The sequence below is a fragment of the Arachis hypogaea genome, chromosome 16 (genome assembly GCF_003086295.3).
Source record: "Arachis hypogaea cultivar Tifrunner chromosome 16, arahy.Tifrunner.gnm2.J5K5, whole genome shotgun sequence".
NCBI classification, from domain to species: Eukaryota; Viridiplantae; Streptophyta; class Magnoliopsida; order Fabales; family Fabaceae; genus Arachis; species Arachis hypogaea.
In genome coordinates, this window is record NC_092051.1 from 14,807,551 (window position 1) to 14,832,458 (window position 24,908).

Genomic DNA, 24,908 nt, shown 5'->3' on the forward strand with positions numbered 1-24,908 from the left:
CTAGGATTGCCTTCGGCTTTCCTCTATTATTATGTATTATATATGTGGAAGCTGTTACCATGCTGGGGACCTCTAGTTCTCACCCATGCGAGTTTTGTGGTTTTCAGATGCAGGACGTGAGGTTTTTCGCTGAGGCATGCTGGAGACTTCTGGATTAGCGAAGATCCTTTGTTCTCGGGACTCTGTTTTGGTTTATATATCTTGTTTAGATATTTTTATCTCCATTAAATAATACAAACTGTGATGACTCCTCTCATAGGAGATTTTGGAGAATAGGTTTCTGTATTTGTGTCCCTTTGGATTTCCTTTGGGGTTTTCTTATTTTATTATATGTATATATTGCTATGCCCGGACCGGTTATCTTTGCAACCGAATTTTGAGTCTTGATATTCCTGTTTTTGACACTCCTTTATATATATATATAATCTCGCGTTAACTTATCCTTTGCTCATTGCGTTATCGATCGGAGGGTTGCGCTTTCGAGTTGCGATTTTCGTTTACCCCTTTTTCTACAAAGGCTCCTAGTTATAATCAATCATTCATACTATTATACGTACTAAATTTGTGTTTTAGAGGTCGTAATACCTTGCCATCTCTAAATTATGACTTAAGCATAAGACTCTGTATGGTAGGGTGTTATATTATGGTATCAGAGCAGTTCGTTCCTATAGAGCCTGACTATGCTTCTGTGCATTTTCTGTATGTGTGTTATGTGCTATTAGTATATCTGCTTGATATAATTGGCATAAACGTTCATGAGCATGCATTTGGGACTTTGAAGCACTAGACTTCTGATATTGAGACTGATCAACTTAATATCGATTGTTTGGTGTGTATAGGAACCAGATGGCGCCTTGTGGACGCGGTAGAGGTCGTAGGAGCGGTCATACGAATGCTCGTGCGCCGGAGATTAATCCTAATGACTCGGTGAACTTTATGACTGCATTGGAGAACATGGCTGCTGCTATGCAAGCCACTGCTGAGGCTCTTGGTCAACAGATGAACAACCATGGTAATGACGGAGGTGGAGTTCAGGGCCCGATGACACTGGCAAACTTTTTGAAGGTTAATCCACCTAAGTTCAAGGGAACCACTAGCCCGACTGAGGCCGATACATGGTTTCAGGCCATGGAACGAGCACTGCAAGCGCAGGTGGTACCTAAAGGGCAGCGTGTGGAGTTCGCTACCTATTTGCTCACTGGGGAAGCGTCGCATTGGTGGCAAGGAATCTGACGCCTCCTGCAGCAGGGTGATGATTATATCACTTGGGATGTCTTCTAAGAGGAGTTCTATAAAAAGTACTTTCCGACTTCTGCTAGGACGGCCAAGGAGCTTGAATTGTTGCAGCTGAAGTAGGGTACTATGTCCGTATCTGAGTATACTGACAAGTTTGAGGAGCTGTTTAGATTCTCTCGTATGTGTCAAGGGACTCCGGTGGAATATGAGGAATGGAAGTGTGTTAAGTACGAAAGAGGACTCCGGAGCGATATTTTCGGTTCGGTGGGGCCAATGGAGATTAGGACTTTCTCCGAGTTGGTGAACAAGTGTAGGGTTGCTGAAGAGTGTGTGAAGAGGGCAGCCACTGAGAAAGGAAGTCACAAAGGATCATTTCCACAGAATCGAGGGAAGAGTTTTGCACCTAGAGGTCCGCCTTTCAAGAGGGGAGGTTCCTTTAGGAGGCCCAACAACAACTACTCCCAAGGGAAAAGGTTTGGAAAACAGCCTCAGAATGATCAAGCTTGTACTAGGTGTGGGAGTCACCATCCGGGAGTACCATGCAAGGCCGGATGGGGTTTGTGCTATAATTGTGGAAAGGCGGGGCATAGAGCCGCAAGTTGTCCGGAGCAGCAGAAGCAAGGTGCTGGGAAAGCACAACAGACCGGTCGGGTGTTCACCACCTCAGCTAGGGGTGCAGAGGGATCCGAGACACTCATTCGAGGTAATTGTGAAATGGGTGGTCAAACTTTAAATGCTTTATTTGATTCGGGAGCATCGCATTCATTCATTGCATTTGAGAAAGCCCATGAGTTAGGATTGAAGATCGTAACCTTAGGTTATGACCTAAAAGTATATAATGCAACCCATGAAGCCATGGTAACTAGGCTAGGATGCCCGAAAGTTTTGTTTAGGTTCAAGCAGCGTGATTTTGTCCATAATTTAATCTGCTTACCGATGATCGGTCTTGATCTTATCTTGGGATTGGACTGGTTATCTAAGAACCATGTCCTGCTTGATTGTTCTACAAAGTCGGTGTACTTTATGCCGGAAGATACAGACGGGCCGGTCGTGGTGAATAATTATTACTTGAATTCGATGATGGTGAACTGTTCTGGAACTGAATGTCAGGGTATCCTGTTGTTAACCGCTGGTGTTTCGGGTGATGACCAAAGGTTGGATCAGATTCCGATAGTGTGTGAGTTTCCGGAAGTGTTTTCCGATGATATTGAGGAATTTCCACCTAACCGAGAGGTCGAGTTTGCTATTGAGTTGGTGCCTGGGGCGGGACCAATCTCAAGTGCTCCTTATAGAATGTCACCGTTAGAGATGGCCGAGCTAAAGTCTCAGTTAGAGGAATTGTTGGGTAAGAACTTTATCCGACCAAGTGTTTTCCCGTGGGGTGCTCTAGTGTTACTGGTAAAGAAGAAAGATGAAAGTATGCGACTCTGTGTGGATTACAGGCAGCTGAACAAGGTCACCATAAAGAATAAGTACCCATTGCCAAGGACTAGGACTGGTTTTGATGCTATCTGGGTGATTGTGGACCGACTGACGAAGTCAGCTCACTTTTTGCCTATTCGGATGACTTACACCCTTGAGGAGCTAGCTCGGTTATACATAAAGGAGATTGTGAGACTCCATGGTGTACCTGCTACTATAATCTCTGATAGAGATCCTCGTTTCACTTCGAGGTTCTGGGGTGCATTTCAGAAAGCTTTTGGAACACGTTTAAGCTTGAGTACAGCGTACCATCTGCAAACAGATGGTCAATCCGAGAGGACGATCTAAACACTAGAGAATATGTTGAGAGCTTGTGTTTTGGATCAACCGGCGAGTTGGGATCGGTATATGCCGTTAGTGGAGTTTGCATACAATAATAGTTACCATGCGAGCATTGGAATGGCTCCGTATGAAGCATTGTATGGGAGGAAATGTCAATCTCCGCTATGTTGGTATGAAGCTGGAGAGAAAGGCTTGTTGGGGCCAGAAATGATAGCTGAGACCACTGAACAAGTTAAGAAAATCCGAGATAGGATGCTTACGGCACAGAGTCGCTAGAAGAGTTACGTCGATCAGAGGCGGAAGCCCTTGGAATTTGAAGAAGGAGATCATGTTTTCCTGAAGGTTACTCCAACCGCAGGAGTAGGTAGGGCGATTAAAGCAAAGAAGTTGAATCCTCGATACATTGGTCCATTTCAGATCTTGGAGAGGATTGGACTGGTGGCGTATCGGATGGCTCTACCACCTCATCTTTCGAACCTGCACAATGTGTTTCACGTGTCACAGCTTCGGAAGTACACTCCTGATGCTAGCCATGTGTTAGAACCTGAATCAGTTCAGTTAAGGGAAGATTTGACGCTTCCAATGGCTCCAGTACGAATTGATGATACTAGTATCAAATGGTTGCGTGAAAAAGAGGTTTCATTGGTCAAAGTGGCATGGAGTCGAGGCGGTGTTGAGGAACACACTTGGGAACTTGAATCGGAGATGCAAACGGATTATCCGCACTTATTCTCAGGTAATTGGATTTGAATTTTGTGGGCAAAATTCCCAATTAGGTGGGTAGGATGTAAGACCCGGTTAATTAACGGCTAATTAACCCATATATGAGAATTTATTCTAGAAAGCCAAAAATATTATTTTTATGGCAAAATGTGATAGAGGAAATTGAGACGAGAATTTCGGTACCAATTTTATAGAAATCGGACCAAGATTGGACCGAACGGGCCAAACCGGGCCAACCGGACCCAAAGTGGGCCCTTGGCCCAACATGGCTAAACTCTAAAACACTCATTTCATAATTCTCTCTCCTCACTTATCACTCAAACACGCTGAAATGGAGTAAGGGAGGGGAAGAATACTCTCTCAAACTTCTATCTCTCACTTGATCTTCAAACTACTATAACTTTTGATCTAGAGCTCCGATCGCCGTACCGTTTGCGACCACGCATTCACCGCGGAGAGCTCTACAAAACCCATACAATCAATCTTAAGGTAATCCACGTTTTTCTCTTCGAAATTTCAGCCCTTGTTTTCGAGTTTCATGGATGAAATGTTGAGATTTTGGGCTCTTTGATGTTATAGGACCCAACTCTCTTGAAGGAGAAGGTTAATCTTGTCTCCTTGGACTTTGAGTGTGGTAAGATTCTCAACCCTAGTGTAATTTGTTGTTCTATGATGTTGGGTATTGAGACGTAGTGTATGGGTATGATGATTGTGGCTTAGGTTGTGTATATGTGAAAGTTGGAGCTTGATTGGTGATTTTGGAAAGCTTGGGAGAGGGTTTTGTGTGATAAAATCTGTTCTTGGAGGTGTTGAGACCTTGAGAGCTTGTGGACAAGGGGTTTGGAAGTGCTCCGGTTGAGCTTGGGAAATCAGCTAAGGTATGGTTTCGGTTTCTCGTATCTAATATGTAATGTGGTAAGAAATACTTAGGCTAGAGGCCCTAAGATAGGCATTGAATTGATGATGTTGTTGATTGGTTGAGATATATGAGGTGATCATATATGTGATTATGAATATTGATGCCTTGGTTGTGTGATGTATGAGAAAATGCATGTTGTGATATTGCTTGATGAATGATTAAGGTTGAATTGGTGGGTGGTACCATGTTGATGGCGGGTATGATGATGATTACGTATAATGATGGTTGATTGGAAATGGTATTATTGAAAATTGGGATGAGGAAGAATGTATGACATGATATTGTGTTTGTCCTTTAGCCATTTGATTGAGAAGTGTTAAAATGGTTGGATGTGGTTTTGGGAATTTTGGTTAAAGTGTCAATGTGTGAGTTGAGGATGGCTTGATGTTGATTTTGGTACATTTTGATTGATTTCAAAGAAAAGGGATGAAATTGGCATGTTTTGATTGATTTTGAAAAGAGTTAAAAGTGGCTTGTTTTGAAAATGGCACTTTGTGGTTTTGTATGAAAATATGGCTTTTGGGCATACTTTGATGGGATATAACTTGGACTACGGATCTCTGTTTTGTGCCAAATTTCTTTAAAAATGAAATTGGATCTGGGATGTCCATGCCATTCGAAGAACGGGTGAAAAACGATTTAAAATGAGAAAATTATGTCCATCGAAAGATTGGGGGTTGAATCTGTAAATTCTGCATCTTTTTAACTTAGAAAATTTCTTAGCAGAATGACCCTCCGCGCGTAGGCGCACTTGGCGCGTGCGAGTCGTTCTTCAAGAAAGCACCATACACGCGTGCGCGTGGTGTGCGCGGTCGCGTCGATGCGCTGCACCAAATGCCCAGCTATTTTCCCGAGAGTTGTGCCAGAGTTGTGCCAGTTTTATGCCTGGGGCGCAAAGCACCCACGCGTACGCGTGGTTGACGCTCGCGCGTCGTTTGGCTATTTTTCAACCCACACGTCCGCGCGTATGACGCTTGCGCGTCGATGAGATTTTGTGGCTATCCACGCGTGCGCGTGGAGTGCGCGTACGCGTGGCCCTGTTTTCATCCCAAAGTTGATTTTTGAGTTTTAAAAGCCAAATTTCATACTTCTAAGCCTCCGATCTCACCACTTATGTCTTAAATCTTTATAATATGCCTAGCAATGAGGCAAGGGGCTAGTAAATGTGGTAACTTGCGAGTGAAGCAAGGGAAAAATGAATGATCAATGAGGATCAAAGATGATTATGTGAGATGCGAGGATGGCGGTGGAAGTGCTTGTTGTGCCATGGGCCGAAGGGCCATAATTGTTAATGAATTGGCTGGTTATGGATTTAACCGTGAGCCGGACGGCTAGATTATTGCCGTGTTACGGCGGAGCCATGATTATGGCTAAGTATAAATGCATATATGCTGTTGAATGAATTGCGAATGTTTGCACTTCCACCATCGGAGATGAGGGTTTCCCTGGGAGGAAGCAGTGGCTAGCCACCACGTGCTCCAGGTTGAGACTCGAAGCTATTGTGAGTCTATGTCGTAAGTGTGGCCGGGCACTGTGAAAGGCCTGGATGAGCTCGCCCCCGTAAATATTCACCAGTGAGGATGATAGATATGGATCATGATTATGATCAAGTTTATGATGAGTATAACTCGAGTTGGGGATGCGCGACAGAGGGACAGTCCAATGGTTAGCTACCGGGACTTGTCAGGTTGGCTCTATAACCGACAGATGATATCATCAGCCACTAGGGACAGGCATTCATCATATGCATACTATATGAATTGTTTGAGATTGCCTATTTGATTGCATATTACTTGCTAATTGTCTAAATGCCTTATTTGTTCCTATTTGTAAATCTCTTGTCTGATATAACTGTGTTTGCTATATTATACTCCTGCTGGTGGTTGGGAGGTTTGAAGGAATTGGAAAGGGAAGTATTAGTTAGACTGAAGGATCTTTAGTCAGTTGCCACTTACGGTTTAGTTTGTTTATAAGCTTTGATATTATCTGGAGGAAGTTCTAGGATTGCCTTCGGCTTTCCTCTATTATTATGTATTATATATGTGGAAGCTGTTACCATGCTGGGGACCTTTGGTTCTTACCCATGCGGGTTTTGTGGTTTTCAGATGCAGGACGTGAGGTTTCTCGTTGAGGCATGCTGGAGACTTCTGGATTAGCGAAGATCCTTTGTTCTCGGGACTCTGTTTTGGTTTATATATCTTGTTTAGATATTTTTATCTCCATTAAATAATACAAACTGTGATGACTCCTCTCATAGGAGATTTTGGAGAATAGGTTTCTGTATTTGTGTCCCTTTGGATTTCCTTTAGGGTTTTCTTATTTTATTATATGTATATATTGCTATGCTCGGACCGATTATCTTCCCAACCAGATTTTGAGTCTTGATATTCCTGTTTTTGACACTCCTTTATATATATATAATCTCGCATTAACTTATCCTTTGCTCGTTGCGTTATCGATCGGAGGGTTGCACTTTCGAGTTGCGATTTTCGTTTACCCCTTTTTCTACAAAGGCTCCTAGTTATAATCAATCATTTATACTACTATACGTACTAAATTTTTGTTTTAGAGGTCGTAATACCTTGCCATCTCTGAATTATGACTTAAGCATAAGACTCTGTATGGTAGGGTGTTACAGGTTGGTTCTTGTTATATTTTTCTAAGTGAATTTTACCATGTTAACTAATGGTTGGAGTCTTGGAAATTTGGATATTTTTACATGCTAGCTTACAAGAAGGTATCAATGTAATGTAATGTTAACGGCCCGGTTTTCACCCGGTATAATTGTGGCCCGAAAGTGTATTGGTTTCATCGGGTCTAGGGCCGGGTTCGGGTCTAATAAATAGACCCGGTGTATATTTCGGGCCGGGTCTGGGTCACATCAAACCCGGCTTCACCCGGCCCATGTGCACCCTTACCTGCTGTTAGGGATCCGTTAACAGAATTGACGGCGGGACAAAATTGAGACGATTTTAAAACGTTAGGGACTTAAATAGGACGAAAACGTTGGGGACAAAAATGATACATAGAAATAAATTTTAATTTTATCCTTCAATAATATCATTTTTTTACTTTACATAGTATTCAATTGTTTTTTAATCACATCTAAGTAAATTACACTTAATCATATTACTTTTGGTCCGGCCATTACAAATCCAATATCATAAATCGGCTTTATCATTCATAACTCGGCATTATTCACATTATTACCCAGAAAATTGGCGTTATAGTTCGGCATTGCAGTCATTACTCGGCAATTTACGTTATTAATCGGCGTTACAGTTACTAATCAGCAATCAATGTCATTTATTAAAAAGTAACGTTACAAATCAGCTTAACGGACTGCTTCACAAAAGTGAAACGTCCAAACCCTTATTATTGCCCTTTAATACAGGCTATAAAACAGGAACATAACCGATTTATACACTATCACCTATAAAAAGGTATGATCTTCTATCCTAAAGACACATTGAATTCTCAATACTAACTTAAGCTTCGGAGTGCCTTTGTAGGTACACTCCCCCTGTTTCTTGCTCAAAGCTCTACGCGATTGGACACCCTCTTGGAGTAAAGCTCGGATTATCACAAGGCTTAAAGGTCGGCACCGAAGATAATAACTCGGCGTCGACTCCCAGAGACTGAGCTCTCCCTCCAGGTATCCATACAAGAACAATTGGCGCCCACCGTGGGGCCGAAAATATAAACCTCTCCATATATCATCGGCCTCGAGGTTCCTGTTTGAAGTCATGGCTGAACAACCTCCACCCACGCCATCCGAATTGCTCCGGATGGTGACCGAGTTACGGTAAGCCGTGGCCAAGGAGAACCAAAGAATGGCAAATCAAATTGCCAACTTGAATAACATTCGAACCGAAAACAATGACCGACAAGAATGGACCGAAGAAGCCGAGCAGCAGTCAGGGCCAACACATGTCTCAGACACTGCTCGACAGGAAGAGGAGCAACCCGAACATAATGAGGAAGCTCAGAAAGACATAGAGAATGACGATCAGGAAAGCTCCCCCGGACCATTCACGGCGGAGGTGATGAACTTCGTACTACCCCGAAGGTTTACTCTGCCGACCACCCTAAATCCCTATGATGGGTTAGGTGATCCGAAGAAATACATCAAGAAATTCACCTCCATAATGATAGTAAACAGTGCATCTGATAATGTTTTATGTCGTTGTTTTCCATCTTACTTAGACGGTCCTGCACTTGATTGGTTTTGTTCTTTGCCTGTAGGTTCCATTTCTCGATTTCGAGACATATCAAAACCCTTTGAGGAGCACTTCGCTGGATCAACCATCTATCTACATGACTCCGATTACTTGAACACAATCAAGCAAGGCCAGCACGAAAGCCTCAAAGACTACATGACGCGCTTCACAAAAATAGCCATAAGTATACCCGACCTCCACCCCGAGGTGGAACTACACGCCATAAAAAGCGGATTACGACCAGGAAAATTCCAAGAAACTATTGCTGTGGCCAAACCAAAAACTATGGCCAAGTTCCGTGAAAAAGCTAAAGGACAGATCGACATCGAAGAACTCCGACAAGCTCGGAAAGTAGAAAAGCCTCACTATAGAGATGACGACAAAACACGGGACAGCAAGAAGAATTTCAAACCAATTCCACGATATGAAACCGATACCAAATTCAACACCAAGCGCGATGATATCATCAAGGAGATCTTGAATTCGAAATTAATCAAGCCACCGAGAAAGGCTGGCAGTTACCCAGATTCAAAAGGCACTGACCGATCAAAATACTGCTCCTTCCACCAGAAGCACGGACACAATACCGACAACTGCGTCATCGCCAAAGACCTACTGGAGCGACTAGCTCGGTAGAGTCACCTAGACAAATACATCAGCGGCCACATGCAGCGGCGAGCACCTCCTTCAGGATACCAAAGCTCGGCTACACAACATGGCCGAGATAGAGACCGACCGAACAATAGCCATCCTGAACTACCAACACGTACAATTAACTGTATTTCCGGAGGTTTTGCAGGTGGCGGAGCCACAAGCTGGGCAAGAAAAAGATCTTACCGAGCTATACTTTCCATCAACGCCGATCAAAGTCAACAGCAGCCGCTGCCGACATCTCCACAGATAACATTCCAGACAGCCGATCATGACAACAGCGTAGCAAATCTGGATGATCCCGTCGTAATCTCCCTACAGCTCGAAAATCTCCTAGTCAAAAAGGTGTTGCTCGTCCCAGGCAGCAGCGCCGACGTTCTCTTTTACTCAACATTCCAGAAAATGAAACTAAGCAATAACGTCATCCAACCTTCCATTGGTGACTTGGTAGGATTCTCAGGTGAGCGAGTCCCAGTTATGGGCTCTGTGTGGTTACAAACCACACTTGGTAAGTTTCCCTCATCAAAAACTTCAGACATTCAATACTTAGTTGTTGATTGCTTCAGTCCCTATAATTTAATAATTGGCCGACCTTTCTTAAATAGGTTCGGCGCTATAGTATCTACAATTCATCTTTGTGTTAAGTTCCCTTTGCAGGATAACACAATTGCAATCATTCACAGCGACGCCCGAGAAGCCAGGGAATGCTACAACAATAGTCTCAAAAGACCTAACCGTAAGACAAAAGCACAGGTTCACAATATCGGCAACATGAACGACCAACACATGCTGGCCGACCTTGATCCCAGAGCAGGATCACTAGAAAGGCCAACCCCAACAGAAAACCTAGATAAAATCTATTTCACAGAAAACACAGACAAATTCACATACGTCGGCTCAACATTATCCTCAGAAGAAAAATCATCATTCCGAGCATTCTTACAACAAAATGCCAACCTGTTTGCTTGGACCCCAACTGATATGCCAGGCATCGACCCATCCATCATATCACACAAGTTAGCGTTAGATCCATCTATCCGACCTATAGTACAGAAAAAGAGAAATCTCGGCCACGACCGAAAACAGGCTTCCCTAGAGGAAACCAAGAAGCTCCTCAACGTGGGCTTCATCCGAGAAATCAAATTCACAACATGGCTGGCGAACGTCGTCATGGTTAAAAAACATAACGGTAAATAGCGCATGTGTGTTGATTTCACCGATCTCAACAAAGCATGCCCCAAAGACTCCTACCCTTTACCCTTTATTGATTGTTTAGTTGATAATGCCTCTGGTTTTGAAAAACTCACCTTTATGGATGCATATTCTGGTTATAACCAGATCCAAATGCATCCATCTGATCAAAATAAGACAGCCTTTATTACTAAATATGGAAACTATTGTTATAAGGTCATGCCATTTGGTCTTAAGAATGCAGGTGCAACATATCAACGTCTAATGGACAAAATCTTCACCAAACAAATCGGCAGAAACATTGAGGTCTACGTCGACGATATGGTCGCCAAGACAAAGATCGGCAAAAATCACCTTGATGACCTCACAGAAATCTTCGGACAGCTAAGAAAATACAACATGCGGTTAAATCCCGAAAAGTGTGCATTTGGTGTTCAAAGTGGTAAATTCCTCGGCTTCATGCTCACTAGCCGAGGTATTGAGGCAAATCCAGAAAAATGCCGAGCTATTTTAGACATGACAAGTCCACACACCATCAAGGAAGTCCAACGGTTAACAGGGAGACTTGCTACACTTTCTAGATTTTTACCTTGCCTAGCTTCTAAATCCTCATGTTTTTTCCAGACTTTAAAAAACAAAAAACTTTCCAGTGGACTAATGAATGTGAACAAGCATTTACAACCATCAAAGAAACTCTTTCAAAACCACCAATTTTACAAACCCCCTGCAAGGGGAGCAATTATTTTTATATTTATCTATCACTAACTGGGCTATAAGCTCCGCCCTTGTCGCAGAAAGAGAAAAGAAACAATTCCCGATCTATTTCACCAGCAAAACCTTACAGAACGCCGAACTTCGATACCCGAGCATTGAGAAATTGGCCCTCGCCCTTGTCTTCTCATCCAGAAGACTCCGACCATACTTTCAGAGCCATGAAATCCATGTTCGAACAGATCAACCTTTGCGGCAAGTCCTGCAAAAACCTGAACTGGCTGGCCGACTAGTAAAATGGTCGGTGGAGCTTTCAGAATTCGATATCACGTACGAAGGACGAGCATCCATTAAATCCCAGTTTTTGGCCGAATTTATTGTCGAATTCTCAGTACCAAGTTCAACTGAAGACTACATCGAATGGTCTGTATACGTCGACGGATCCTCCAACCTACAAGGGTGTGGAGCAGGTATCATACTTGACGATGTCCGTGGCAACGTCATCGAACATTCCCTCAACTTCTCATTTAAAGCAAGCAACAATCAAAGTGAGTATAAAGCACTAATTGCCGGCCTTAGACTCGCGGCCGACCTAAACATCACCGAACTTAAGGTATATTGCGACTCCTTGCTTATCGTCCAACAGGTAAACAACTTATACCAAGTTAAGGACCCTTTGCTTTCTAAATACCTGGATGTCGTACAAAATTTACTTTTAAAATTTTCAAAATATGAAATACAGCACATACCAAGGGAGAGTAATGGCCGAGCTGACATTTTGTCTAAACTCGCCAGCACTCAACCAAATGGGTCATCACTTTATCAGTCAACACTACCTAAGTAAGCATTGAACTAACACAAGTCTTAAGTGTAACACAGGAAGCATATTGGAGATCCCCATACATACAATATCTCCAAATAGGGATCTTGCCAGGCGACGTCGAAAATACTCGACACTTCCACCGACAAGCCTCCTTTTTTACAATTTATAATAATTGCCTATATAGACGGGGATTCTCTCGTCCATTGCTTAAATGTCTTTGCAGAACAGAAGCCGAGCTTGCACTTGCTGAGGCACATGAAGGGATCTGTGGAACACACCTCGGAGCCCGAAGTCTGTATTCAAAAATCCTCAGAGCTGGATTATATTGGCCGACAATATGACAGGATTGTCAAGCGAAAGTTAAAAGCTGTAACAATTGCCAAAAACACAGTCCGATTACACATCTCCCGGCCGAACTCCTACACTATTTCGAGGTTAGTTGCTGTTCAACCAATGGGGCATTGATATCCTCGGACCTTTTCCCACAGCCGCAGGACAGGTAAAATTCCTTGTGGTAGCAATTGATTATTTTTCCAAATGGATAGAGGCACAACCTCTAGCCAAGATTACATCACAACAAATGCTTTCCTTTGTTTGGAAATACATTATTTGTCGATTTGGCATTCCTCGGCACATTATCACAGATAATGGTCGCCAGTTTGCCGATCAAAAATTCACATCTTTTTCTTGAAAATCAAACAACACTTCTCATCAGTAGAGCACCCACAAACAAATGGGTTAGCTGAAGCCGCAATTAAAGTAATATTACATGCTCTAAGAAAGAAACTGGATGATGCAAAAGGCCTCTGGGTCGAGCTTATCCCAAAGATCATATGGGGTTACAATACAACAATTCACTCAACCACAAAGGAGACACCCTTCTGTTTGGTCTATGGTTCAGACGCAATGATACCTGTGGAGATCTCCCAATCCTCACTATGCACAGAATTGGCCGACCAAACTACACAAGACATAGCTCGGCAAATCAAACTTGATCTCATTGAAGAACTCAGATCATCCACAGCAATCAAACATTTAGCCATGCAACAGCACATTGCCTGAAGATATAACCAAAGACTTCAACCAAGGTCTTTCCAAGCCCGCGACCTTGTGCTCAGAAAAACAGAACAAGCTAGGAAACCACCAGCACACGGCAAACTAGCAGCTAATTGGGAGGGCCCTTACAGAGTCACAGAAGTAATCGGCAATGGAGCCTATCGACTACAAACATTAGAGGGTAAAGATATCCCTAACACTTGGAATGTATCTTCCTTAAAGTTATATTACAGCTAATACCAGGGACAGGCAAGTATTCTTTTTCCTACTGCCAAGATTTTTCCCACAAGGGTTTTGCTTGGAGAGGTTTTAACGAGGCTAGCCTACCTGGGCCTTTGACATCAAGGGTTCTTTAATAAGTAGATTCCCTACTTTATCAAATTATTATTTTTCTATTTCATAGTTCTGCTTCAATCTATAAACATATCATGCTGACCTATACTATCAATCCGACCATTCGGATACTATTAACACTGATCAAATGCTAAAATAGGTCATTCGGAACCTATCAGTCAATCTGACTACCGACCTTAAAACGGAATCCGATTACTCGGAAGCAATCAGTCAATCTGACTGCCGACCTTAAAACGGAATCCGATCATTGGATGCAATTAGTCAATCCGACTGCCGACCTTAAAACGGAATCCTATCACTAGGATACAATCAGTCAATCCGACTGCCGACCTTAAAACGGAATCCAATCATTGGATGCAATCAGTCAATCCGATTACCGATCTCCTTCGGAATCCAATCATTCTAACAGATCTCCAATCTAAATCGAAAGTCGATCATTAAAAATTTAAACAAATAGCCGATCTACATCGGAATCCGATCATTCACACAAAACTCCAATCTAAATTGGAAGCCGATATTTCAAACTTTGTCAATCACCCCAATTTTCCAATCTTATTCCGAACGCATCCATTCAAACTTTATCCAGCATACAAATATCCGATCTTAATCGAAAGCCAAATCATTCAGAATATCTCCAATCAGACTCCCTAGAATTAATAACAAACTGCCGAACAAATACTCAGAAACCAACAAATCAAACTTTATCAAAAATTACTACCAACCATTAAGCAGAAATCAGTTACACAAAATGCCTATTTATCGGCAACTCAATAAACTCGGCCTACTTGGCCTTTCCATCACATTCCTTCGTCAAACTTATGGCATTAAACCATTAACACAATCTTACCTAAAAAACAAATTGGCCCCAACCCACAAACTAGGCAAAAATTCACCTATCAATATATATGTTTTCTGCAAAGTCAACATAACCAAAAACAAAATACACTGTTTCATAAACAGTACAAAAATTAAACAGTTAAAAGCTCGCTACAGGAGCAAAACAACCCACCAAAATACATTTTTAACCGTACTAAACATAAACACTAATTAACTATTTTCATCCTCCTCCTCTTCAGCACCATCATCTTCAACCATAACCCCATCACGAACAATCTTACTAGGGTCCATCTGATCAAGATCAACATTAGGAGCCAAGAACCTGGCTTGCAGAGAAGCTTGTTCAAATCCCTCAATAAAAGAGTCCAGGATCGCTGTCTCCTTACTCTTTTCTAAGCTTTTCAATTCAGCAGTCAACTCCACTACCCGAGTACTCATACTAGACAGATCCGCCTCCTTCTTTTTAACATCTTCCACCTCTTTAGTATAATTCTCTTTCATCAATTTTAAATCTTTCTCAACCCCAACTAATTTACTCTCCAGTTCTGTAACCTTGGCAGCCTTCAACCTCAATTGTTCCTCCAATCTTAAATCGGGCTTTTGCTCGGCTACTTGACGATGTTTCTTTTCTCGGCTCCGCCCTAAACTGGCAAGCCTCAGGCCCACAACCTTCCACAAACAAATGTAGAATTAAACAAGAACATCAACAAGTTTATCAACCAAAACAAAACAAAAGATAAAATATTACCTGCATGTGCTGATCAATTGCCACATCTCCCACCTCTTCAGCCAAATTAACATTGGCAGGAGTTTGGCAAACTTCATCGGCGGTAATCATGAAGGGGTAATCTTTCCCCCAAAGAGAAGACCCCTCACTCTGCTCAACAACCTCATGCAATTTCTTCTGGTTATCATAGAACTTCTGCAATTCCTCGGCTGGAACCTCCACCTCCTCTTCATAATCTTCGGACAGATCCACTACGTCTGACTTTTTCCTTTTCAAAATTACTTTTGTTCGCTTTGGCTTTGACTGATCAACTTCTCCAGCGCCGACCTTCCCCGCTTTTGATGAAGATCCCTATTTTTCAAGACCTTTATTCTTCACCCGAGCTCTCAAACTCGCAGCAGATACACCAGGATATTTTCCACCTACCAAAAAACAAAACAAAAAATTAGAACAACTATACAATCCCACTCAACCTACAACAAATCACACAACTTACCTAGATACTCTATCACTATTTCCCTATTCTCATCCCATTGGAGCAAGTCAAACACCGAAATTAACTCCCTCCGATCAATAGCCTCAACTAAATACTCAATGATACATTCATCCCTTGCACTTATAACCTCTGGCCCCAAAATATTCTGAGGCTCCGAACACCACCAAATCGGAAATCTCTCCCCAAAGTGCTCGTCCATATAAAACGGAAAGTCAACCTCAACACTTCTTACTTTCAAATACATCTCCTTGAAATTCTTAAAAGAGGATTTGTAAAGTTTGAATACAGCAAACCCTGGTGAACTGTTCAAATTCATCCACACCCCTTTCCAAACACCTTTCGCTTGAAACAGAGAGAAAAACAACTCCACTGTAGGTACCTCCTCCAGAAACTCCATCAAAATCTCAAAAGCACGAAGAAAAGCCCACCTATTAGGATGCAATTGAGATGGTGCACAGTTCAATTGCGTCAAAACCTGACATTGAAACTCACTAAATGAAAGTTTCACCCTCAGTTCCTCCAACACATAGCTATACATATAAAAGTATGGAAAATCATCCTCTCTGTGGAATATACAATCACCATCAACACATGGAAGAAACTCCAAGTTAACGCCAGAACCAACCCTCCCAACATTACCCTTATCTATCTTCCCTACAGCACCTTCATCCAAAAACAGAGATACATATTTTCTCACATCCTCACTAACCCAATTATATGACCAATCAATTTTGTCCTTTTTCTCTTTCTCAAAACCCATTTGAACAAAAACAAAAAGAAGAGTAAAATCCAGAAGAAGAAGACAAGAAGTTACAGAGATAAAAAAAGAATTTGCGTACCTCTCTTGCTCATTTTTTCCTCCAAATGCAACTGATAAACACACACACTCTGAACAAACACACAAAACCTCTTGGATTCCAAAACCAATTTACTTCCCACCACAAAACGTTTCTCAATTCCACCAAACAATCAAATCATTCAGATCAAAAGCCATCATGCGCATAGGGAACACGCACGTTCATTAATTAACATTCAAGACTTTTTCTCTCTCTTACTGACACGTATTTAATTTTTTCAAATGAAGCATCTTGAACTGGGGGCAACAAGGCCAATCCAGTCGCCGATCTATAAGATCACTCAGTAAGCCGACTTATGATCCATTTAAAGCTCAACCTGCTTCATTTAATACATTCCCAGGCTAAGCTTGGGGGCTGTGGTCTGGCCATTACAAATCCAATATCATAAATCGGCTTTATCATTCATAACTCGGCATTATTCACATTATTACCCAGAAAATTGGCGTTATAGTTCGGCATTGCAGTCATTACTCGGCAATTTACGTTATTAATCGGCGTTACAGTTACTAATCAGCAATCAATGTCATTTATTAAAAAGTAACGTTACAAATCAGCTTAACGGACTGCTTCACAAAAGTGAAACGTCCAAACCCTTATTATTGCCCTTTAATACAGGCAATAAAGCAGGAACATAACCGATTTATACACTATCACCTATAAAAAGGTATGATCTTCTATCCTAAAGACACATTGAATTCTCAATACTAACTTAAGCTTCGGAGTGCCTTTGCAGGTACACTCCCCCCTGTTTCTTGCTCAAAGCTATACGCGATTGGACACCCTCTTGGAGTAAAGCTCGGATTATCACAAGGCTTAAAGGTCGACACCGAAGATAATAACTCGGCGTCGACTCCCAGAGACTGAGCTCTCCCTCCAGGTATTCATACAAGAACAACTTTCATTTTAAATAAATTAATTTTTTTTTAACTCTTAAAGATTTTTAGTTATAATGAAATGTTTGTAAAATGACTAGTATATAAACTTGCAGAAAAGAAAAAAATAATATATATGCAATAAAATATAAATTATACCTTTTGTCTCTAATGTATCAAAATTCTTTAAAATTATAAAAAAATAAATTTATTTAAATGAAAGTAATGTGATTAAGTGTAGTTTATTTAGATGTAATTAAAAAATAATTGAATACTATGTACCGTAAAAAATTAATATTATTAAAAGATAAAATTAAATTAAAATTTATTTTTATGTATCGTTTTTGTCCCTAACGCTTTCGTCCTATTTAAGTCCCTAACGTTTCAAAATTGTCTCAATTTTGTCCTGCCGTCAATTCTGTTAACGGATCCCTAACGGCAGGATAACATTGAGTCAATTTTGAAACGTTAGGGACTTAAATAGGACGATTAAAACGTTAGGGACAACTTTGGGACTTACTCCAAACGTTGGGACAAAAATGATACTTTACTCAATATTTTAATTACAATACATAATTAAACAGATGAATAAAATCTTTCATCTAACATTATATCAAAATTAAATTAAAAAATATATAACAAACTTAATTATTTTAAAAAGAATGAAAGAAAAAAAATTGTAAATTAAGGTTATATTATTTTATATACAGATTTAATTTTTCTAGTATTTATATATAATTCTAGTTTTGAATTATAAATACTAGTGTGTCATTAGTTGTTAATGTGGCAGTTGAGTTAGTCTTTTATTATTAAATGTGTATAAAAAAAATTAGTTAAGATAACAAGTTATCTATAATTTAATTAAAATATTTTAAGTTTAAGTTTTAAGAAATAAAAAATATTTTTTATAAAAATAAAAGTGTTCATTAACTTTTTTTAATTTTTATATCTTTATATAATTAATAATATTCAATAAAATTTATTTTAGTGTATATATTTTTGCCCCCACTCCTAAAATTTTCTAAATCCGTCACTACCTATAATCTTAATAATTATTATTACAATATTTCTACTAATCTCTAATATTATCATTATTATTTTTATTAAATCAAAATATTTGATAATAAAAGAAAAAGGTGGGGGTTAGAGGTGTTATGGAGAGTGTGGCAAAAGTGAGAGTGAAAAAGATGGGTGGGGAAGTGTGTTTCAAAGAGATACAAGCAATGTGGGTCAACAAGCTGGGGCTGGGGCGCCCTGCATGGAAGACGCATGGCATCCAGTACACAAATTAGACGGTCTGATTTGTGTATTTATCGATTTGTGTAATTGAACCGTCTAATTATTATTCCTCCAATCAGACCGTTCGATTTCTTCAACGCAGCCATCACAGCTCGATCAATCTGCCTGCACTCCAATAACCCTGCTATACACAACTCCTACCCCATATCAAAATTAGAAAAGTGACATCTGGATTTTTAATCACGTTTGGAATTAATTATTTGTGATGACAACACACATATTATTGCTCTCTGAGATAAAATTATAGGTGACACATGAATGTGGATTCTTTCTTCCACGTTTCCATAATCAAGAAGGAGCACGGTTCAATCACTTTCAATCTTCGGGTTGAGAGAGCAACGTTTTGGCAAGAGATAAAAAGGAAACAACAGACAAAAACTGGTGTCATGTCACTCTCATTTCATTTCTTGCAAAGGATTGTTATATTATTGGATTTTTTTTTATGCTACCACAATTCATGGCAATCTACCTACGTAGGTAGCTTGTGGTTATTAGGAGAGAAAATGACTCTTCACGTTGAAATAATCGATTTGTATGCTTACCAATAAAATTTGGTAATAACAACAATATAGCTTACTCAAACACCACAAAATCCAGAAAGACAAGATGCATGATTCCTCAGCTGGAGTTTTAGTTTTCTGCGATTCATTAGTGGCCAATCGTATTATTCTCTTGAAAAATAACGAGATACTGACACATTTGCACATGTTATCCTGATACCGGCATTGTTCTATCGCCGTCAGTCTTCAATAAGCTTTGTCAATATATTGTAAACAGCATCGCCTTATTCAACAAAGAGTAACACTATCTTTCATTAATCTCTATGCTATGCCACCCAACTCTACAGCGTGGTGGCGGTGTGATAACAATCTATGAAGAAATTTCTTCAGGAGTAAGAAAGTCTATAGTCAAGGCGAACATGAGGATTTGTCCGTCTAATGATGTTATGAACATGCATTGAGTTTTACGCTCAAGACTCAAGAGAGACACTAAAGAGAGATACATAATACTTCAATGCACAGTATGAAAAATTGAAAATGAACCCTTTGCTGCAATTCGGAATAATCAGCAACATTGCAATTAAACCAACAAGTGGATGTAGCTTACAACAGGAGCTAATTGGTAACTACAACAGTTTTTCTTATTTCGTGCATCACTACCCACAACAGCTTACAGTCTTTCAGCATCACAATCTAGATCCGTCTCCATAAGATTGTGGTACATTGGTATAACATTTGATGCGGATTTTTGCAAAACCATCATCATCTAATCGGTAATATTATACACTTATATTCAGAATGAAGCACCATCAACAGCATCGGCACCCGTGTCAGTGACTTCGAGTACGAGATTTTTGGTGGAAGGCATACCAGCTGTAACGTCTTCTTCAATTCCACATTCATTTGTCCCCCTTCTGATCTTAAAGTAACCATCCTGCAAATGAGATGGAATTCACCATTAGTCTAAAGCAGATCTTTAGTAACAACAGAAACTCAGAGATGAACAATGCAAAGTGGCATACATCTCCCCAACTTCTATTCCACTGATTTGCGAGAAGCTGAAACAGTAAAAAGAACAGTCAGTATAAAATTCTAATGGCATGCAAGTCTGCGTGTTAGGGAGAGATGATATTAAATCATCAGGAACAAGTCAACATACCCAATAGTCCTCTCCATCATCAGATGTTCCCCATCCTATCAGCTTCACAGCATGACCACCGAGTTCCACACCTGTGATGTGTTTGTAAACTCCTGATTTGTAGAGAGCAAAATCCTGTAAAGAGGTCAAATGGGTTAATATCCTTGTTTTTAAACATGCAAACTAAACAGATAATATGCTGGCTGACTATTCAATACACAAGAAAGAAAGGTACTATAAAAGAGTAAACATGATAACTGAGGTCTAGAACTACTGCAGAAGACAAGATAATTGTTCCAATATAGAAGGATTTGTTAATTTGAAAGTTTACTAGAAAACGGAGGATCTTCTCAGATATTAAACAGCAGGGAAGTATATATCTATGCATTCATGTGCTGCCGGTATGACGGATATATGTCCCGTCCTTTATGCTAACATGGCAATTATGGGCAGAACTCAATAGTTTTTTATGAAAATGAAAACAATTAGGTTATCGGATCACAACAATAACAAAACACTATAAATTCCTTATACCTACAGGTTATCTATTCCCATTATCCACTGTTCCATTAATCTCGATCCACATACCTATCTCTCTTCAATTATCCTGTTTAAAGGTTCATTCAGAACAATCCACAATAATCCCATCTTCAATTTGCAGTTTGCTAGTATTTGAATTTACATTTCAGGCATATAAATTTGAAGACTGGCTTTGTGAAGTACCATTGGTAACATAATGCCCTTTCTTACACATTACATTCAGTTATGATTTTATTGTTGATTCAGCTTTTTAATGTAGTCAAAATATTGAATTTTAGCACAAATTTGATCCTTCCCTTTCAATTTTGACAATCAAACATGTTGATATAGGATTCCTACTTTAAGTGGACTTAATTGTTGGGGTTTAAAAGATCTTATAACTTGGTGAATTTTGTAAATCCAAAGCATGACTCTGAGATTACTCGGACTAATAACACTGATTGCATGATATGAATATCTCAAGTTTATACTTTAAAAATAATAGTTCCTTGTATTACAACAACAAACATAGCAGGTTTGTAGCAAGGCAGAATGAATAGCCACAAAAGGTCAAGTAAACTCCTTGATCTTCCAGTTCTCTAATTCTTCTGCTAAACGATGAAAATCTAGTAGACAATTCTCATTCCTCTCAAATACCTATCTGCTTGTACTTATGTTATAAATTATAATGTGTCAGGTTATAAAATGATATTGAAACTCAACCTTTGTCAATTAATCATTGTCTCCTTATAAGTATTCTCTCCTCCCCCCGCCCCCTCTCTTCTTCCTCCCTTTCAAAATTTGACCACAGAAAGTTGCAAAAATTCAATTACATAAGCAATTAAGCATGGATAAGAGCTTTGATTTACCTCGTAAACAGTGAATGCAACTTCAACTGGCCCATTCTTATAAATTTCTGCCATGATATCATGGGGATTAGACTTGATCTTATATGCATTGACACTATAGTGCTTTGATTTCTTCCAAAGCAGATTCCCGCTCACACACTTTTTTACACACTTAGGGGTACTGTATGCGGGCTCACAACCAGGATGGGAACAGCCAATTTGATCAAAGTATGGGTCACACTGCACATGTAAAATGCTGAGAATAAGAAAGAGGGGAGACAAAAAAGGAAAAAGGTAGGGAAAAGATAGATATTTGGCTACACGTTAATGTCAATTGATAGGAAGATTACATAGGTAGAAAGCCTAGAACTACAAATCTATGATCTCCAAGAAATAGCCATGTTTAATTATTTTGCACCCAGTGGATTCTGCCTAGGCAAAACTGATGATTCATTACCTCTTCAGTGACAACACCATGGCTGACTAGGTATCGCCATGCATTTAGGGGATACCCTCCATCACAACCAGATCCACACAAAAAGCCACAGCATGCGAGAAGATCGTTCACAGAGAGAGAGATATTCTGCAATTAAACATATAGAGCATAAATTCCTCTTTAAATATCCTCAATAAGATATGTATTTATTGATATTCACACACAACAATATGTTGCTCAGTAAGATTACTTACCACATCAAAATGAATGCAAAACCGATCTGATAATGACTCTACAGCACCAAATGCCCAACAAGAACCACAATGACCCTGAACAATCAGCACAAGGATTATCTAAGTACCTCTTGAACCTTGATATTGTTTAGGGTTAAAATGTAGAAAAGAAAAGGAAAAATTACCTGATCTTCAATGCAGAAATTGATTCACCAATCCATGTTATTATGAATATGAGGGGGGAAAAAAAATAAGATTCAGCACCTCCTTTCAAACAAACTATTTGATTAATAAATTAAACTTAACAATGGAGAAGGAGCAAGCAAATGACCTAGAATTCTTCCAATGGTACTACATTGAGACCATTGAGTCCTTGCATCAAACTCCTTTGGCAATTTCAATGATTTTGGATGAGTCACAATGGGTGCACCTATCAGTTCCTTCTTAGGAGTTGGTTTAACACCAAGCAGGCGCTTAAATTCTCCAACCTGTAGATCAAGCACAATATAGCATAATCATATTAACTAAAAGGTAAACAACAACAACAACAACAACAACAACAAGGTAGGACAAGTTGAATTTCTAACTGTATAATTGGAGAAACGAGGATTTATAGCAGCCTCCCATCCTGCCTCTGGATTTTCGTTGATCTGTTTAGCAATAGACTCCTGCACGATTGAACAAGTAAAGCTATGAGAGAACGAACAGAAATTCCAACTATTCATCAATGAATCAAATAATTCAAGTCTAAGCAGCAGTGACTAGCACGAGTAAAGTAATAAAATAAGATCTATAGCATCTTAAAAATCTTCCTGAATATCTTCATAAATTAGTAGTAATAAATGAAGTAAAAAGAATACATTCTTAAAAAGCACTACATCAATGAATCAATAGTTAGGATAATCTTCCACTAATAAAGCAAATAATTTCTCAGACCAAACACTACATCCCGCAGTTTTGCCTAGTGAAAGTAACGGTAATCGTGCCAATCACAATTAACGAACTAATAATTAATTAATTAATTAAAGAAAAGTATTGCTCACGTGACTAATACTAAAATGGGAAATATTCATGTTGAGAAGCAAGGAGATATATAAGGAAAATGAATGACCTGGAGAATGCGGGAGTTAAGCTTGAGAGTAGAAAGGCGTTGTGGTTCAGCCCCAGCGATCTGTGGAACATAAGACAAAGCACCAATTCACAAGTCAAACCCTAATATTAATAGTAATAGAGAATAAACGGAGGTGAAAAAGATTAAGATACATGCCTGTAGATAGCAAGTGCAGAAAGTTAAGAATAAAATCGCAAGGGTAGAACCCATTATTTTGATCAATTTTGTGTTTCCCTTCCCCACCCTAGCCTTGTTTGTTGTTATTGTGGTATGAAACAATAGCGCCGTTGGAGATTTTTATAGAGCGTGGTCCACTTGCGAATAAATAAATGGATAAACTAATATAATTTAATAATAGAAAGAAAAAAACAAGGTGGGATTGCGTAAGAGAAAAGAAGGGATTGTGACAGGTTGAAGTCGTTCGGAAAAAAGGGCCATGAAAGGACGAAAGCAGCACACACTACAAAATTAGTAATTAGACTTATTTGATTACTTCCGTCTTCAATCCTAATTCCAAGGGACTCGATATTTTTCTCCCAGTGCTAAAATATCTCTCTGCTGTTCTGCTAGTGCTGTGGATTGTGGAATCAATTGGAAATTGGATTGGCTCTCGTCATCATCATCCCAACAAGTATGGGCTCATAGATCAACACACTTATCGATGGCCTTCTAGCAACCACGTGCTCTCCCCCACTCAAGCATTCTATAAGAAAATTTACCTCACACGATAATATTATTTTTTTTTCAAAATTTTATTATTTTAATTAATGTATTAAATATATAAAAAATTACTTTTAATGTTTTTTAGTTAAATAATATTTCTAATTTAACGTTTTAAATTAAATATATGTTATACAGATTTTTAATAAATTTGAGTTGATTTGATATTTATGGTTTAGAAGTGAAACATATTCATCTTCTATGAATACTAGTTTCAAAAATTGTATAAAAAATTCCATTTAGATAAATAAAAAAATTGAAAAGTAAATTAGAATTAAATTACTTGAATTCGAAAATACAGAGACAAGTAAATGACTTCAAATTTAAAAAAATAGTAAAATATTTCTAACGCAATCGACGGACTTTAAATTCAAAAGATAATACAGAAATTTAAAGAGAAAAGAATAAGAAAATTTGTAAAGGAAAAGTAAATTGTAGAAAAGAAATTACAAAGAATTTAAATGAAAAGTAAGACATGGAAGAAATCCTATAGAAAAAGAATTCGCTGGGATGTGACTGTGCGAGAGTGTTTTCTAAAAACGAATTCCAACCCTTTAATGCTTCTCAACCTCCTTATTTTATAGAACAAGTTGACCAATCCCATTTTGACAAGTGTCACCTCTCGAAGAGTTTAAAAATAATTGTTCCCGCCAAACACAGATCTAAG

At 39.4% G+C, this 24,908-nt stretch overlaps 2 protein-coding genes across 2 annotated transcripts; one reads left to right on the forward strand and one right to left on the reverse strand.

Annotated features, from left to right (window-relative positions):
• Window positions 1-8,475: 8,475 nt before the first annotated feature.
• LOC112756724 (uncharacterized) lies at window positions 8,476-9,498 on the forward strand. The gene is made up of 2 exons (XM_025805345.1): window positions 8,476-8,803; window positions 8,888-9,498. The coding sequence occupies exons 1-2, from the start codon at window positions 8,476-8,478 to the stop codon at window positions 9,496-9,498; spliced, it is 939 nt and encodes a 312-aa protein (XP_025661130.1).
• A 10,293-nt stretch (window positions 9,499-19,791) lies between these two features.
• On the reverse strand, window positions 19,792-24,147 carry LOC112757951 (cathepsin B-like protease 2). Its single transcript, XM_025806492.3, has 11 exons — window positions 23,678-24,147; window positions 23,522-23,581; window positions 22,998-23,078; window positions 22,742-22,898; window positions 22,596-22,600; window positions 22,432-22,506; window positions 22,199-22,324; window positions 21,763-21,981; window positions 20,396-20,509; window positions 20,259-20,294; window positions 19,792-20,170 (listed from the first exon to the last, which is right to left on the reverse strand). Exons 1-11 carry the CDS (start codon window positions 23,729-23,731, stop codon window positions 20,030-20,032), a joined length of 1,068 nt encoding a protein of 355 aa, XP_025662277.1. The 5' UTR covers window positions 23,732-24,147; the 3' UTR covers window positions 19,792-20,029.
• Between the last annotated feature and the right edge of the window lie 761 nt (window positions 24,148-24,908).

Coding starts and splice junctions, on each gene's coding strand:
- LOC112756724 (XM_025805345.1), top strand. CDS start 8,476: ATGGCAAATCAAATTGCCAACTTGAATAACATTCGAACCGAAAACAAT. Junction 8,804..8,887: donor CTCCATAATGATAGTAAACA/GTGCATCTGATA, acceptor CTTTGCCTGTAG/GTTCCATTTCTCGATTTCGA.
- LOC112757951 (XM_025806492.3), bottom strand. CDS start 23,731: ATGGGTTCTACCCTTGCGATTTTATTCTTAACTTTCTGCACTTGCTAT. Junction 22,325..22,431: donor TTTGCATTCATTTTGATGTG/GTAAGTAATCTT, acceptor GTTTAATTGCAG/AATATCTCTCTCTCTGTGAA. Junction 20,510..21,762: donor TTGCATTCACTGTTTACGAG/GTAAATCAAAGC, acceptor ACCTCTTTACAG/GATTTTGCTCTCTACAAATC.